The sequence below is a fragment of the Eretmochelys imbricata genome, chromosome 10, assembly GCF_965152235.1.
Source record: "Eretmochelys imbricata isolate rEreImb1 chromosome 10, rEreImb1.hap1, whole genome shotgun sequence".
In the NCBI taxonomy this organism is placed as follows: Eukaryota; Metazoa; Chordata; order Testudines; family Cheloniidae; genus Eretmochelys; species Eretmochelys imbricata.
This window is the reverse complement of record NC_135581.1, coordinates 35543074-35559801: the sequence shown is the minus strand read 5'-3', so window position 1 is coordinate 35559801 and position 16728 is coordinate 35543074. Positions and strand designations below refer to the sequence as shown.

At 53.8% G+C, this 16728-nt stretch overlaps 1 protein-coding gene across 2 annotated transcripts in view; it reads right to left on the bottom strand.

Moving 5' to 3' along the window:
- CAPN15 (calpain 15) overlaps nt 1–16728 on the bottom strand; it is a 95613-nt gene that overhangs the window by 5920 nt on the left and 72965 nt on the right. For both annotated transcript variants that reach the window (XM_077828152.1, XM_077828153.1), the window contains 6 exons: nt 9625–9833; nt 8182–8365; nt 5282–5505; nt 3939–4064; nt 2645–2797; nt 777–938 (listed from right to left, as the gene is read on the bottom strand). In XM_077828152.1, the coding sequence (XP_077684278.1) occupies nt 777–938; nt 2645–2797; nt 3939–4064; nt 5282–5505; nt 8182–8365; nt 9625–9833 (1058 nt within the window). The remainder of the gene's footprint in view (nt 1–776; nt 939–2644; nt 2798–3938; nt 4065–5281; nt 5506–8181; nt 8366–9624; nt 9834–16728) is intronic.

The following is a 16728-nucleotide window of genomic DNA, read 5'->3' as shown; positions in this document are numbered from 1 at the left end:
GGTGCTGCCGTGAGCAGGACAGGCGAGTGGAGCAGATCCACCAGCTGGGCCTGGGGAAAGCATGGCAGGAGCACCCCCGAGCAGCAACATGAGTGCTTTACAGGCATAGCTCTGTCATACAGAGTAGGGATTCAGGGGGCAAGCGTGTACCCAAGAAAGGCTCCCCATGCTGACCTGGGCGCCCTTTGCCGGATACAAACCCCTCCTGCTTGCACCCAGCTCAGGCAGGTCCCGGGTCCCGGGTGCTGGTATCAGTGGATTACAATAAAACCCAAGGCAGATTTTGGTGATCTTTCCCCTTCATGTGTCTCCTGCACCAAGCCTGTGCTTTACACTCGCCGCCGGCAGATGGGGCAGAGAGCTTCCTGCCAAGCCCTGTTCTCATCCGCAGTAAGCGGCATCGAGGCATCGCAGCAGAGCCGCCTCCCAGGCCAGTCCCAGGAGGGAAGGTCCAGACAATTCCCAGCCCAGGCTGCTTTGGGCAGTCAGGGAATAACAACAGCTGGCCTGTCGCCAGCATCACTCGAACAAGGATCCCAAAGAGCTTTGCACGTGTTAATGGCAGGGCAGGATTACTATCCCCATTTACAGAGGGGAAACTGAGGCCCAGAGCATGGCAATGACTTGCCTGTGGTCACCCAGGGGCGAGGGGCAGAGCTGAGAACGGAATCCCAGACTCCTGGCTCCCAGACCTGTTCCCCCCTGCACTGCTTGTCTGAACTGGATCCAAGGCATTGCTCCTTGCCCAAGTGCCACACCTGGTTTTCCTGCCTCACCTGCTGCCCTCCTGGAAGAGGGCGAACTCCAGCGCAGCGCGCTCCAGCACCGTCAGCGAGGTCACTGTCACGGGTCCGCTGGCCTTGTTGGGGAAGGTGCCCTGCACCCGAACTTCATGCCAGTCTGAGTGGAGCTTGCAGATATCCACCGAGTCAAAGTATCTGCCAGGAGCGGGGCCAAAGCCAGCGTCAGTCCCAGGCAACGGTAGCCATGGCTGAGCTGGGGCTTGCAAACTCAGGCTGCACCAGGGCCTTGGTGAATGGATCCAGCCCCACCCTACCCACCGCTGGGCAACAGAGTGCCTCCAAGGAGGATGCAGATGGCTACCCACAGACAGGAGCCGCACTGCGGGTGGGTCAGCATGGTGCGACCCACATTCTCTGCAATGGAGGGGGGCTTCCCAGCGAGCAGGGGCTGGGCCAGACTCGCCTGGCCAGCACACCCCCACGCTCAGCCTCTCTCCTTGCACGGCTCCCAGGCTGGAGCCCGAGCCCAATGGGGTGGCCCTGGGTGGCTGTGCTGCCCAGCAGGGGGTGCTACAGGGACTGCCCTGGAGACCTGGCCTAGGCTCCCCAGCCCCTGGTGTTCCCGTGGAAGGAGCGGGTGGGAAAGAGGGAGGAAGGGGCAGAAATAAAGGAGAGCAGCACAGGGGGGGGGGGAGGGAATTAAATGGCTCTTTCCCAACAAGTGCAGGCCCTGCCCCCATGCCCAGGGGCCTCAAAGGACCCTGAGGGGCTAGAGGCATATTAGGAGAGGATTCCTCCTTCAGGAGATGGCACCAGCACGCTGACCACCACTAGGTGGCGCCAAAGCACCAGGCTTGGCAAGGGACAGGTGATGCGGGCACAGCCCAGCCAGCGCTGCACCAGACCCTGCCAGCCCTGCCCCTGCGGCCCTGGAGGCCCACAAACAACCAGGCGCTCGGATTCAAGTCTCCTCTAAGGTGGCACACACCACTGGCCTGGGCCCACGAATCGCCAGCAGCACATCTGGCAGGACTGCCTCATCCCAACACTGGCCAGGTCTGACCCTGCATCACATACCGGACCCACTGGGATCGCGGGTGGGAGTCAACACAGACCCCTGCCACAGGGGCTGGCCGGCCGCACTGCCCTGGCCAGAGGGGCTAGCGAGGACTGCCTTAGCTAAGAGGCCTCCCAGCCCCTGGAGCATTTACTGCCGACTCCGAATTGGGCATTTTAATGCAGTCTGTGTATCTGTCCATGTCTGACCTCGTGCCCAACTACCCATGCTTGTGAGCCTCAGCCCCAGGCTGTCATGGGAACCCAGGGGTCCTCTCCACAGGCCCCGGCCTTGCCTTGCTGTGGAGTACATGGGAGCCCAGGAGCAGGGCAGGACTCAGCCCTCAGGATTTCTCCAGAGCTGTGTCCTGTCCCAAGTGACGGCTTCCCCCATGCCCCTCAGGAAGCTCTGAGAGAGCTCAGGAGCAGCCAGATTTTTCCTGATTTAGGGGCTAAATTTTCCCTTTTGTAATTTCATCCCGTTTCCCCTCCTCCTTCCCTTTGAGCCACCTCCCTCGCCCCAGGTATTTACCCCATGCAAACCTTGGTACCCTCCCAGCCCCAGCTGCCACTCAGCCAAGCTCTGCCTAGCTTGGCTTTTTTTGAAGCTAGACTCTCAGTCCAGGTGGCAGCACAGTCTGATATGAGCCCAGGGATGTTGGGATCTGGAGCTCTCACTAGATTCAGTCCCAGGGGGAGGCAGGACAGGGCCGGTGGGGGAACTGCCCAGCTCCTGTCCTATAACAGATAATGACGAGGCCAGGAATTCGGAGCCCAGCAGGGCGAGGGGGACCCAGTGCAGCCCCCAGGTGCTGGCACACGGGGAGCCTCCTGCTCGGCTTTACCTTATGAAGTCGCCGTACTCCATCCAGAAGACGCCCTCGCTACTCCCATGGGGCATCAGATCGTGACGCAAGTGCACCGGCCAGTGAGGCCACTCGTCGGACCAGCTGCCATTCCAGGAGAAGCGGCCCCAGGGGTTCCGGAGCCGCAGCAGCCTGATGGGACAGAGGGAACAGTCCCCAGAATCACAGCAGTGCCGGGCGAAGGGCATAGTTACTGCGCTCATCAGCTACAACCCACTAGACATTTTTCATCTCCCGAGACTCTCCCCCATCCCCAAGGGTGAGCCAGCAAAAAAGGTAACTTCCTGTCCTCACTCTGCCAATGCACCTAGATCCTAAACAGCTGCCACTATCCCACCCATGGGATCCTGGCACAGCTCTGCCCTGCCAGTGCACCTCAGTCCAGACCCACAGCCCCCTGCCTGCTATCCCAGCCTTGGGCCCCCCACACTCCACCAGTGCCCTTCCATCATGTATCTGCTGCAACCCAAGTACCGTCCTTAAGCTGCACTTAGCAGAGGTTACTTGCACGGCAGCACCAAGCAGCAGAGTGGTGTGATGTAGGCAAGCCATTAAAGAGATCCCAAACTGAGCGCACTGAGCTAGCTTTGAAAACAGGCCTTCCATAGCATACCCCTCCCCATCTCTGCCAGTGAGGATGAGGAAGTGGCACGGCATATTGCCAGCGCAGGTAGCAGCCCCACCCCAAGGCCCTTACAGCCTCAGCTGGAGGCTGGCCTGTTTGTACCAGACAAACAGACAAAATCAGGGGGGCAGGTGGGGAACCTTTCTGTGCAGCTCCCTCCCCCCTGGCCAGTAAAGATCAGGGACAGCTAGCCCAGCTAGATCAGGGCCACCCAGCATACAGCAGGCAAGGACGCTGGGGGTGGTGGCCTACAGCACAGCAGCACCCCAAAGCATAAACCAGTTTGTGTGACACCAAGGGACAGAGCAAGGGATTCCACTGTGGAGACTTGGCCATGTTTGTTATTGGGGTTCCTGGAGTCCCCTTGGGGCCAAGGCCTGCAGGGGGGCCATTCAGCACAGATTGCCCCTTAACCCAACACCCCCATCCTCAGCCACATGACACCCACACTCCATTTCCCCGGGATTTCAGCTCGGCCCTACACTGACACCACAAACCCAGCTAGAGCAAGGCTCTGTCAGTAACCCCTGGGCAGGTGCAGGGGGCTGGCAAAGCCTCAACACTCCAGGCTCTGTGCTGCTGGCCCCACCCTCCCGAGCACAGAGGGGACTGGCGACACGATACCATGTGCACCGTGGCCCGGCTCACCTGCGGCTCTGCACGTCCCGCACGTCCAGTATTGAGTAGGCGTGCCGCGGGCGAAGGCCCATGCTCTCATAGGCTGCGTCATCCACCTTCATGTTGCCCCCGCCGCAGGAGGCGCCCATCAGAAACCTGCAATGGGCAGGGAGGAGAACAAAGGAGATTGGCGCCAGGCCGTGTGGCACTGACAGGGATGGAAGGAGAGGCTGGGAGCTAGCCCTTCCCCTCCACATAAGGACATAGAGCCAGGGACAATCATTCTCTAATCCCAAGAGGAGCTCCCCTGGTTCAGTGACAGGCGGCTCAGTGCCAGCCAGGAGATGGCCCCGCCCACGGCTGCTAGTGCCAGTCACACATTCTGCTCTCAGGAACGTTCGCTCTCTATTCATCCCACAGCCAGGCTCTTTGTCCCGAAGCTCCCCAGGTCTCCCCGTATTTTGCCCCAGCCCAAGGCCCCATTGGCAATGCCAAGGGCTAGGGCTGCCCGTGCCGGGCATACAGCAAAACAGACTGCAGCCACCCCATGTAGATGGTGCCTGCTGAGACCACTGGCCTGGCACACAGCACTCAGGTCTGCTTGGAGCAGGTTATAGACCATTGCGTGCTGCACTCTAGAGCTTCCACTGGACACCCCACTTCAGACACAGAGAAGCACTGCATGCTGGGCTCTGTAGTCTCTGCAGGTGGCATCACACTATTAAAGAAAAGGGCAGACAACCGACTGTGCAGCAGAACCCTGGGCATCGCATATGGTCTGTTTAATGATCCCGGCTCCACTCTCCCCTGCCAGAGGGAAATATCGCCAGTTCCGAGCACTCAACACAACCTGCCATCCAGGACCCTAACTTCCCTCCCTTATCCCTGCATCTCCCAATGCCCTTCATCGCAGATCCAAATGAACCCTGCCTTCTTCTAGTCTCACAGATCCGGTTTCACTTCTCACTGCAGCAACGTTACGCCCCAGTGGGGGAATATGCAAGGGTGGGGCCTTAATAATATAGAAGATTGGAAAACAAAACTCAAGCAAAGCAAAAACATCAAATGAATCATCAGGTTAACAATCAGCCATTTAAAATGCAACCCAGTCTGGTGATAACTATGGGAGCGAAATTCATCAGGGTTGGATTTTCTGTACAAAAACGAATAAGGAGAAAGTCACTTCCTAGCACTATGCCCAGGGCCCTGCTGCCAACATTTATCAGGGCTGCCAAGTGGGGCAGGTTGCATCCTGGGTTGACACTCTAGCCTCTCTTCTGTGCTCTCTATGAATAAGAGCTGCCACTCTAGACTCTCTTTTACAACTCTATGCTCCTGACAGCTGAACATGAACCCCTCCCGCCTCGTCTTACCCAGCCTCCTTAGAACTCAGCATTTTGGCCCAGATGAGGTCAGTGTCAATGGGCTCCTCGCGAGGGTTAGTGGAGCTGACCTGCAGCATCAGGCTCTCGCAGGGGGCGCCGGTTAGCGTAGCCAGGCCTTCGATGGCGCGCCCCGCCTGGAGGGCAAAGTATGAACCATGCAGCTTGGCCAGAGCCTTCTCAATGAGGGCTACCCACAGCTGCTTCCTCTGGGCCTGGGAAAGGGAGAGAACCAGGGGTTACAAGCACATGGAGGCGTGAAGCCAGCTACACAGAGTCGCACTCACATTCATGCAAGCCAGGACCTTTGCGCGAAAGTTCCCCCCGTCTCCTTGACCCCACCCTGCAAAGATCACGCAGAGGAGGCCACAGGGTGAGTTACTGAGTGGCTGCCTTTGAATGAATCTTATCTGACCAGCATCTTGTTCCCGTGGCATCACTCCCTCCACCACATGCTGGAGTTGACCCAAGAAGCTGTGAAGACTCTGCCGACAATGTGGTGCAGAGATGTATCTGGACAGGTTTTCAAACGCAGGCTAATGGTCCCACTTCCCAGTAAATCTGGATTTAGGAATGTTTAATAAGAAAAGGGGATTTCAAATGAGCCTTGAATGTCTGGATTCATACCCACTCCCTCCAAAAGCCAGCCCCATGGATTAGGCTGACTACAGAGCATTTGCAGATTGAACCAATTATATTTCACACAACATAGAGACGAGATTGCTTCAAGGACAAATAGGTGACAGCTCAGAGATGTCAGAGACACAACAGCAAACTTCTCTCCCCCGCAGTGCAGGGACAATGGGAAGAAGTAATTAGACAGAGGCTGCTTCGCAGGAGGAGCGTTCCCTTAAATTGCTTTATTATGGTGCTAGGCTGTGGCATTGTTACGCGGATTATATATTCATAAATAAATGCAAATGACTGCGTGAATACAACTAGAAATCTGCAAAGGTTCCATCAGCACTAGCCACATGGCACAGCCTGTATGATTGATTGTGCAGCGCCTAGCATAATGGGTCTTGGTCTATGCCTGGGGCTCCTAGCACTACCACAATACACATAATAAATAATCCTAGGGCAGGCGCTTTGTTAGATGAGTGAGGCACTTGGCAAACACACGGCAGCTCCCCACCCAAGGAGCTTACAGCCCATGGAGATAAAAAACAGAGGCGGAGCAGATGACAGCAAAGTGACTGAAGCGATATCTGGCATGTCTCTTGTTGGGGCTAGATGTTAAGTTACACATTTCAAAAAGTAACAGAAAACACCGCCTACATGCAACCTGGCTGAGCTAACACCATGCTGCAGGAACAGTGGTAAAGTGCTTTGAGATCAACAGATGAAGCGCACCCTAGGATTATCCACATTGCATGACATTTTGTGACTGAAAGGTGACATTCCAGGAGGAGGTGACTGGGGTGGGACCTTCTGAGATGGGGGAGAAGAATGAGGCTTCTTTGTGATCTACAAAGAAAGCCTGAAAGTGCTTTTGTGTTTTGTTTTTAAAAGTCCCTTCTCTCTGCCCTACAAAAATGTTATTTATCTCTGCTTGAGATCCTATACAAGTGGGCCCTGATGCTGCTCTTACTTTGACTTTTTAAAACTCAGGCTTTTGGTTCACATTGGTTATCGCTTATAAATTCCAACACCTACAAAACATCTAAGAGAAAAATTCCTTTTCTTAAAGGTTCAATTCTGCTCTTCCACCCAAGACCAAAGAAAGTTCAATCCACACGCAAGACCTGCAAGGAAACCTCCAAAAAACTCAGGGAAGGCCCTACTTAATATTTCTAAGGTAAAATAAAAACACACTTTATTCTGAAAATAAATATGTAACTGTAATTCTTATCCAGCCTTCTCTGTGCTTCATGAGGAGGCACAAGCTGGGCACAGAGATGTATTTCCCCCCTTTTTAGTTTCCCTTTAATGGTGCCCTGGCTTTCCTATATATCTCTGTTCACTCACAGGGGAGCTGGAACAGATGCCTGCAGAAATCCGGCCCACGGTTGTTTTGATTTTGAAATGAATGCTGAGGATTTGCAGAAAGCTGCCAGCCAAGCAGAGACCCACACTGTTTTCTGTGCCCCTGATTTTCTCGGGTCTCTGACACTGAGGCAGTGCGGTTTGTCCAGAGGATTTTCCGGCCTGTGTTTCAGAAAGGACACTTCCAATCTCCTTCATGCAAATGAGCCCAGCAAGCAGCCGCTGGGCCTGTCAGACTGGGCAGGGAGAACAGGCAGTGATGTCCCAAAGGGGCCGAGCCTTTTTTAATCAGTCACAATCCAAGCAGATGCCAGCTGAGCACGCCCAGAAGCGATCTGACAATTGCTCAGAGTGTATTTATGTCGAACGTCCCCCCTCAAACCAAGCAAAGGTTAACGGAGGCAGTCCCCACTGAGAACGGGGCCCTGCCCTGCTTCAAACTGGGGCCCTCTTTTCTCCCATCCCAAGGCTCGAAGACGGCTCATGCTTAAAAAACAGAAGAGTCTGTAAGTGCAGAAGGGAGGAAGGAAACTCAGCAAGTTACATGCACGTGAGGCCCAAGGAGGCTGCAATGGAGACAGCTTGGCAGTCTAACACAGGCGCCGCCTGCAACCACTGTAATAAAGGGAGAAACTCACCCCACAGCAGGCCGTGGAACCATGACTGTTCCCCATTACCCACTCCAAGCCAACAGCGAGGCACAGGGTGGACTGTGATCAGCATCCCCCCTAGCCCTGTGATTTTGATCTACATGTCCTGGTGGAAGGGGCTATTCGTGCTGCGTCGCTCTCTGTCCCACTGCAGGCCTGTCAGAGCTCCCCACCCGCTCACCCATGGAACATCAACCCCTCCTGTCGGCCACCCAGTGGCCAATGGTTGCCAAGGCAGGAGGAGGGGGTGCTGACCTGAGAGAAGAGGAGGTAGCCACACTCATCACAGGGCAGCATGTCATCCACCAACACTGTGGTCCACGTGCCGTCTTTGCACAGCCGCACCTGATAGGCTCCTTCTGGGCACATAGTCCGCGTGATCATCACCCTCTCCACCAGCTCCGGCCGCTCTGCCAGCACCGCCAGGGCGCTCAAGAACCTGGGGAGAGACCAGACAAGAGGCCTCAGGAACCGTGCTGGAGGAGGCACGTCTGCGGCATTGGTATGGAGAGACGGCCTTGAGCTGAGAGGGGGCACAGGGCCAGGTGGGCGGCGGAAGAGAACATTCACCTTGGGGATATTCCTGTGCCTGCTCTACAGAGGAGCCAGGAGCTAGCTAGACGTGCCCTTGGATCCCACCAGCCTAGCTGGACCCTTGGAATAGAAAGGTCCCTCCAGCTGGATTCCTGCCTTCTTAGCCGGCTGCGGGACACCCCAGCCACAGGGTACCTGTGATCTGGCTGGGGTGGGCGAGGTGCCAGCCCAGCCCCGAGAGCTTTGCCAGGGATTCCAGCTGCAGCAGGCTTGGCCCCTGTGCTGTATCCTGCCCTGTGGGGCAAGGAGTATTTTGCGCACTGGCCCTGCCCAATGGATTAGCCCTTTTCATGCTTTCTGCTTCCAGGAAGAATAGCAGAATGGTGTCCAGGTTGGCTAAGCATACAGGAGTACACAGCCTGGCACTGCCAGCAGGGAGTGCCCTCCACCTAGAGTCAACACCCGAAAAACTCTGCTTTACGTTCCCCATGGGCTGCAGAGAGGAAAGAGACGAGGCAGCTCCAGAGACCAGGAAAAGAGCAGGCTTTCTGACCTAACCCAGCCACTCACTGCCAAGTCAAGGGGGCGCGCATGTAGATGGCATAGAACATGCCAAGTGCTCATCAGCAACCATTCTGGAAGGGACGTTAAACCTTGTGCTTCAGGGTTTGAGCCAATTGCTAGCTATTAAGTACCAGGATGAGGCAAATTATCCCACATCTGCTACTGCGGGGTTCTTGCCTTGTCATCTGAGCGTCCAGCACTGGCCACCGTAAAACAGGACACTGAGCGTGAAGGACCTTGGCTCTTATCCTGCCTGGCCATGCCCAAGTCATCTTACAGCCATGCACATGCAGCCACGCCAGAGGGGCAGAGACCACAAGGGAGTGGGACAGATCCCGGCGGCCCTGTCTGAACTTGTCTAGCAGGAGATCAGGAATGGGGCTCAGGAGTTCATCTGTGGATGCAGACACTAAATAGGAGAGAAGACTTTGGCTCTATAATGAGGGGTGAGGGCACACTAGGGACTGGGATAGCAGTGGATGTAGGGGGTAGATGAAGGAGACTGGGGTCCGTGATGGGATGAGGGATGGCAGCTGGCACAGGGGTGTTTGTGTGAACACAAGAGAGGGTCGGTGTGGCTGGAGTGCTATCAGCCCTTACCAGCAGTTTCCCAGGAGTCCCTGCAGAATGTCCGAGGGCCGGGGCGTCCGGAACACTGACCACTTGACTGACCAGTCCTTGGAGATGCTACAGTTGATTTCGTGGGGCCGCAGCCACAGCTTCACCCTCTGCTGCACGCTGTCCCCATCAGGGAACCCCACCGCCTTGGGCCCTGGGTGAAAACTGTCATCCACAAAGTTGACCTTGTTCTGCAAACACAAGTATACTGTAAGGGAGGAGCGGGTCTGCACAGCCCCCCACACTCCCATCAGCGCAACTCCAATGGCAGGGAACTCCTGGCTCCCCACACCCCCCGGGAGGAAGAGCCAAGGTGTATCTGCCACTGCCCTGGCTGGGAGGGTAGGACACACTGGAGGCTGAGCCCTCGAGCTGCTGCCAAGGAGGGTGGCACCTCAAATGCTCCCCTAAGGCTGGCATTCAGAGTACGGTGCCTGGAGACTGTAGTGGAGAGGGCACAGCAGCATTAGACCTCAGCAGGCTTTTCCCAGGGCTGCTGCTGACTGGAGCACCTCCGAGAGCGTGGAAGAAGCGGGTCCCTGCAGCTCCCCCTGCAGGAAGCTGAGCCAGGCTGAAGGGACCATCCTGCTATTCTCCACATGGGTCAGGGGCTATCTCACAAAGGGCAAGAATTCGCCCTCACACACCTCTTCATATCTGGACCCCAAGGAATGTGCAGCCCCACGAACACATGGGAACCACAACTGCTTTCCACCCTCCCAAGACCAGTCTCGTGGCTAAGGAACGAGGAGACCTGGGGTCAATTCCCCACTCTGCTAGACTCCCTGTGTGATCATGGGCTTGTCAGTCAGTCTGTAGCTGTGGAGTGGGATTGATACCCCTGCCTTTCTCACACCGTGTTCATCTTGGTGAGTTAGGTTGGGTGCTGTTGGGGGCAGGGCCTGTCTCTCACCATGTGCCGCACACCGGGGCCTGGAGAAGATAAGAATAGCAGCAAACCTCCAAGGAAGCCTCTACTCTAAACCATGCTCTGAACGCTCACTGCTCTGTGCCATCAAGGAGCCTTTGCCAGCTGCTCCCTTATGGTCTGAGTCATGGAAGCTGCAGGCTGCTCAGAAGCACTCAGCTTGAGGAGGCCAAGCAGGGGAGGAACCATTGACCAAGGACACATGCAGCAGAGAGGTTAGACAACAGCGATAAAAATCAGAGGGCTGCTGCCTCAGCCCCAGACCATCCAATTCCCTTCCTATTATAGGCCCAGCCTGCTTCCACCTGCGCTGCACTCTGCGCGGAAGGGGGAACCAGACCGGGCTGATCACTAGGAGGGTCTCCAGTGCATCCATAGGAGGAGGATCTGGGAATCGAGAGACTGTGCAGGAAGAGGGCTAGGTTGAAGCATTTGTGTCAGAGATAAAGAAAGAAGCATTTTGGGGGCTGAAGTGCAGGTCTACTCTGGGAGACCCTGTGGCCAGCTAGAGAACTGTTGGTGTATCTGTTGTCTTAACACTCAGGGAGCAGCCCCTGACAGAGGAGAAATAACGTTTACTCAGACTGTTTACAACTGGCTGGTACAAACCAGAATCTTTTTAAATTAAAGAAAAATCAAATTGTTACGATAGAAAACAAATGAGATTTAAATGAGGTTCTCTATCCGTGGCAGGGGTGGGCAAACTTTTTTGCCTGAGGGCCACATCGGGGAATAGAAATTGTATGGCGGGCCATGAATGCTCACAAAATTGGGGTTGGGGTGCTGGAGGGGGTGAGGGCTCTGGTTGGGAGTGCGAGCTCTGGGGTGGGGCCAGAAGTGAGGAATTCAGGGTGTGGGAGGAGCTCTGGGATGGTGGAGTGGGGTGCAGGGAAGGGCTCCGGCTGGGGGTGCGAGCTCTGGGGTGGGGCTGGGGATGACGGGTTTGGGGTGCAGGAGGGTGCTCTGGGCTGGTATCGAAGGGTTCGGAGGGCGGGAGGGGGATCAGGGCTGGGGCAGGGGGTTGGGGCACAGGGAGAGGCTCAGGGGTGCAGGCTCCAGGCGGCACTTACCTCAAGCGGCTCCTGGAAGCAGTGGCATGTCCCTTCTCTGCCTCCTTTGTGCAGGCACAGCCAGGCGGCTCTGCATGCAGCCCTGTCCAGAGGCACCGCCCCTGCAGCTCCCATTGGCTGTGGTTCCTGGCCAATGGGAGCTGCACGGGTGGAATTTGGGGCAGGGGCAGCATGCGGAGTTGAGGCCCCAGGGTGTTCCTATGCATAGGAACCAGAGGGTGGGGCATGCTTCCGGGAGCCATGTGACACAGCTCCCGACCCTGCTGGAGCACTAGAGGGGGGCCATGCCGCTGCTTCCGGGAGCTGTGTGGAGCGGGGCAAGCCCCAAACCCTGCTCCCCAGCAGGAGCTTGAGGGCCGGATTCAAACAGCTGGCGGACCAGATCTGGCCTGCAGGCCATAGTTTGCCCACCCCTGATCTATGGGGCTAGCTCTCTTGGCTCCTGTTCCAGTCTGAAATCACTGTGGGAGTTGGGTTGCTCATTTCTTTAATTAGTGTTTCCTAATTGTTCACAGCCTTCCTGATTTTGCAGAGGGTTTTTTCCCACTGACAAGTTTCACACTTACAATATTCATCTGTATCGAACAAGAGAAGTCCCAGGGCCTCCTTAGTCTTCTCTGAGGGGAGCTCGCCACACAGTCAGAGACTAAATTCATGAGCAAATAGCCTGTGCTCTATTTGAAACCAGCAACATCTTCGGATATACTACACGTACAAAGGTGGGTCTGTGGCAGTATCCCCACTGGACAGGTGGGGAAACTGAGGCTCAGGTTGGTAGCAATGAATGTGTCAGAGCCAGGAACAGAACCTTGTTTTCCTGACTCTCATTCTAGCACCCTCATCACCGGACCAGGAGCGATACCATCAGAATTGGAGCAGTTACCGTTTGTCGGGCGCTCAGGGTTCCGGTCACCACCCCTTCCTTCGTGCTCGCTGAGGCTTCCCACCCAACTGCCTTTCTGGATGCGGTGCTTGATCTGGTCTAGAGCATCACGGGCTAGCTTCTACAGCAGCAGTGGGCCCCAGTGGTACCAGCTGCCACCAGAGTACATATCAAGGATTGGGCAGGAGGGTACTCGAGCAGAGCTGGCGTGTGTATTGCAGCCCACACTAGGAATTACACCTCCCAGCTGCTGTGTCCACACACCCTGGACATGATTGTGGGCAAGTCATTCCTGCTCTGTTTCTCAGTTTCCCCCTTTGTACAACAGTTTGCTGGATTACCAGAGGGGAGGGAATGAGAATTAGCCAACACGGCAGATTCTCGAGTGGTGTAAAACTGTCACAGCTTCCCTGACTTTGATGGAGCTCTAACAATTTTCATCAGCGGAGCATCTGCCCCAGTGTCTGTGCAGTGCTTTAAAACAGAACGTGCTCTATTAGTGCCAGGTGTTACCATTAGAAAGGGAGGGAGGGATACAGGATCAGGGGATCCAGACAGCATAAGGTAGAGAGAGAAATGAGAAGGGGAAACAATGCCAGGCAAAGAGACAAAAGAAATGCGAGAACCTGAACGAGTTTTGTGCCTAAGGGGGCAGAGCAGAAATAAGACTGTAGGTGGGGAGATTAAATCTTATTCCATTCTGGGACACAGAAGGAGGACAAGGCTAAAAATGAATAAAGCCAGGGCCGTGTTGGTTAATACACAGACCCAGGGAGAAACATTTTGAAATGTACAAGCAAAACAGACAAGAGCAGAACGCCATCAGCAGTTAATTCAAGCAGAACTTCCTCGCTCAGAGGGCTACTAACATATGGAATAAACCATCAGAGGAGACTGCTGATGCAAATAGCATCAATGGGCTTTAAGAGGTTACTCCATATATTTCGGATGCTTGGGGCTAGTCCAAATGGGAACTGCCACAAAAGAACAGAGCAATGGTCCATCCAGTCCGGAGTCCAGACTCTGGCAGCGGTCTGTACAAAACATAGCCATGGCTTTAAGACTATCAAACACAGCAGCAGATCGAACTCTTAACCTCCTCTTAAGTTCAGGCACAGAGCGGGAATGAATTCAGTCAGGCAGAATCTCTCATGCTGTTATGGTGGGAGCACAGATCAAGACCCAGCACACAAAAAGAGAGGAACAGGAAAGAGGGGGAAATCTGGAGAGGACGAGAGGTTTACTGCTTTGTTAATTATCCATCGTGGTGTATTTCTTTCAGGTCGCAGGATCCTGTAAAGCTTCTCCCTCCAACCTGTTGCAGGAATTCTGATCAGGTGGGTTGATCTAGCTGCAAGCTTCAGGGATAATACCTTCACAGCTGGCCAGAGGGAGTTCGCTGTGCCTCTGGGGTCTGGAGAGCCGCAGGGCACTGGGCTAGACCTCTCTGTCTGATCAGGTGTAGATTAGCCATCAGGAAATGAGGTGAGTTATTCTCTACCTGACTATTTTAGGCCCTGATTCAGCAACACACTTAACATGCCAGTAGCCCCAATGCCTCCAAAGTCACTTGCTTAAAGTTAGGCCCATTGTAAATACCTTCCTGAGTCAGGGCCTTATGGATGTAAAGGTGCGCAGCTGCCTTGGCAAAGATGGGCGCCGATAAAAATAAATGTAGGCCATAATTTTCTACAGCCTTGTATTCAGAGTCAGTATTCCGGTGGTCAATAATCTTCAGTGGGGAGCTGTAGGGGGGAAACCCCAGCAGGGCTGAGTGAGGATGGAGGTGAATTCCTCACCAGCAAAAGGGAGCGATAGTACCCAGATTCCACCCGCAATAAAAGCTACAATGCCCAAGTCTTCTATAGTGCTTTTAATCAGTAGATCTCAAAGTGCTTTACACAGAGGTCAGTATCATTATCCCACTTTACAGATGGGGAAATTGAGGCACCAGTCAGAAAGTGACTTGCCCAAGGTCACCCAGCAAACCAGTGGCAGAGCCAAGAGTGACACCCATGTTTCCCAAGTCCCAGTCTAAGATTCTTAACACTAGGTAACAGTGCCTCCCACTAGCCCAGAACAGCTGGATGCTTTCTCCATCAGGTGCGCCTACATTACAGTGATGAAAGCAGGAGAGATTAGAGACTTCTTTAGTAGAAGCAATGAATGAAGGTTGCCATCAAAGCATCCTATCAGAGCAAATCATTGCAGCGTGGCCAACCCTTACGGCAAATCTCATGTTTGTTTTTTTTCTTAAAGCCCTAAAACCTTGGAGTCACATGAAAACAACAGAACTACAGCTTTCATTTAAAAACAAAAACAAATCAAGAAATGCCTAGCCTTCCTGGCTGCAGACAGAAGCTTAAGAATGTGAACCCTAAAGGTTAAAAAGCCAGATGGCAAATAAGAGCTCCAAATGAATGATTTTTAAAACCACATGTTTTTTAAGTCCATATCATGACTTGTTAGGCTCCAAGTCACAGATTTTTAAATTCTTGGGGTTGGCAAAAGTGGTATTATTGCTATCAGTCTGCATCCACCTTTTGTCTCTTGTTTTATTCTTGGACTATACATTCTCTGCGGAAAGAACCATTTTTGTTCTGTTTATACATCACCTAGCACAATGGGGTCCTAGTCTCCAGCTGGGTCTTCTAGGCAGTACCAGAATACAAATAATAATGTTCCTTTATAACATCATTAGGTTTCAGAGTGAACACACATTCAGTAGAACTGGGCAATACACACACCTCAGAACTAGTGTTTTGGGCTCTCTGCAGACTCAGGCAGACAGCACTGCAATGGGTCACTCTGTGAAAGTATCCTCTGCAACCATAAGGGCTAGAAACCTAAAGGGAAGATTAAATTGAGCAGATTGGACAAATGACCAGGGATGAGTATATAAATATTGCTCGGGCATGTAGGAATGGAATCAGGAAGGCTAAATCACACCTGGATTTGCAGCTAGCGAGGGATGTTAAGAGTAACAAGAAGGGTTTCTTCAGGTATGTTGGCAATAAGAAGAAAGCCAAGGAAAGTGTGGGCCCCTTACTAAATGAGGGAGGCAACCTAGTGACAGAGGATGTGGAAAAAGCTAACGTACTCAATACTTTTTTTGCCTCTGTCTTCACGAACAAGGTCAGCTCCCAGACTACTGCACTGAGCAGCACAGCATGGGGAGGAGGTGGCCAGCCCTGTGTGGAGAAAGAAGTGGTTCGGGACTATTTAGAAAAACTGGACGTGCACAAGTCCATGGGGCCGGATGCGTTGCATCCGAGAGTGCTAAAGGAATTGGCGGATGTGATTGCAGAGCCATTGGCCATTATCTTTGAAAACTCATGGCGATCGGGGGAACTCCCGGAAGATTGGAAAAAGGCTAATGTAGTGCCCATCTTTAAAAAAGGGAAGAAGGATGATCCTGGGAACTACAGGCCGGTCAGCCTCACCTCAGTCCCCGGAAAAATCATGGAGCATGTCCTCAAGGAATCAATTCTGAAGCACTTAGATGAGAGGAAAGTGATCAGGAACAGTCAGCATGGATTCATCAAGGGAAAGTCATGCCTGACTAATCTAATTGCCTTCTATGATGAGATAACTGGTTCTGTGGATGAAGGGAAAGCAGTGGACGTGTTATTCCTTGACTTTAGCAAAGCTTTTGACACGGTCTCCCATAGTATTCTTGTCAGCAAGTTAAAGAAGTATGGGCTGGATGGATGCACTACAAGGTGGGTAGAAAGTTGGCTAGATTGTCGGACTCAACGGGTAGTGATCAATGGCTCCATGTTTAGTTGGCAGCCAGTATCTAGCGGAGTGCCCCAAGGGTCGGTCCTGGGGCCGGTTTTGTTCAATATCTTCATTAATGATCTGGAGGATGGTGTGGATTGTACCCTCAGCAAGTTTGCGGATGACACTAAACTGGGAGGAGTGGTAGATACGCTGGAGGGTAGGGATAGGATACAGAGGGACCTAGACAAATTGGAGGATTGGGCCAAAAGAAATCTGATGAGGTTCAACAAGGACAAGTGCAGAGTCCTGCACTTAGGACGGAAGAATCCCATGCACTGCTACAGACTAGGGACCGAATGGCTAGGCAGCAGTTCTGCAGAGAAGGACCTAGGGGTGACAGTGGACGAGAAGCTGGATATGAGTCAACAGTGTGCCCTTGTTGCCAAGAAGGCCAATGGCATTTTGGGGTGTATAAGTAGGGG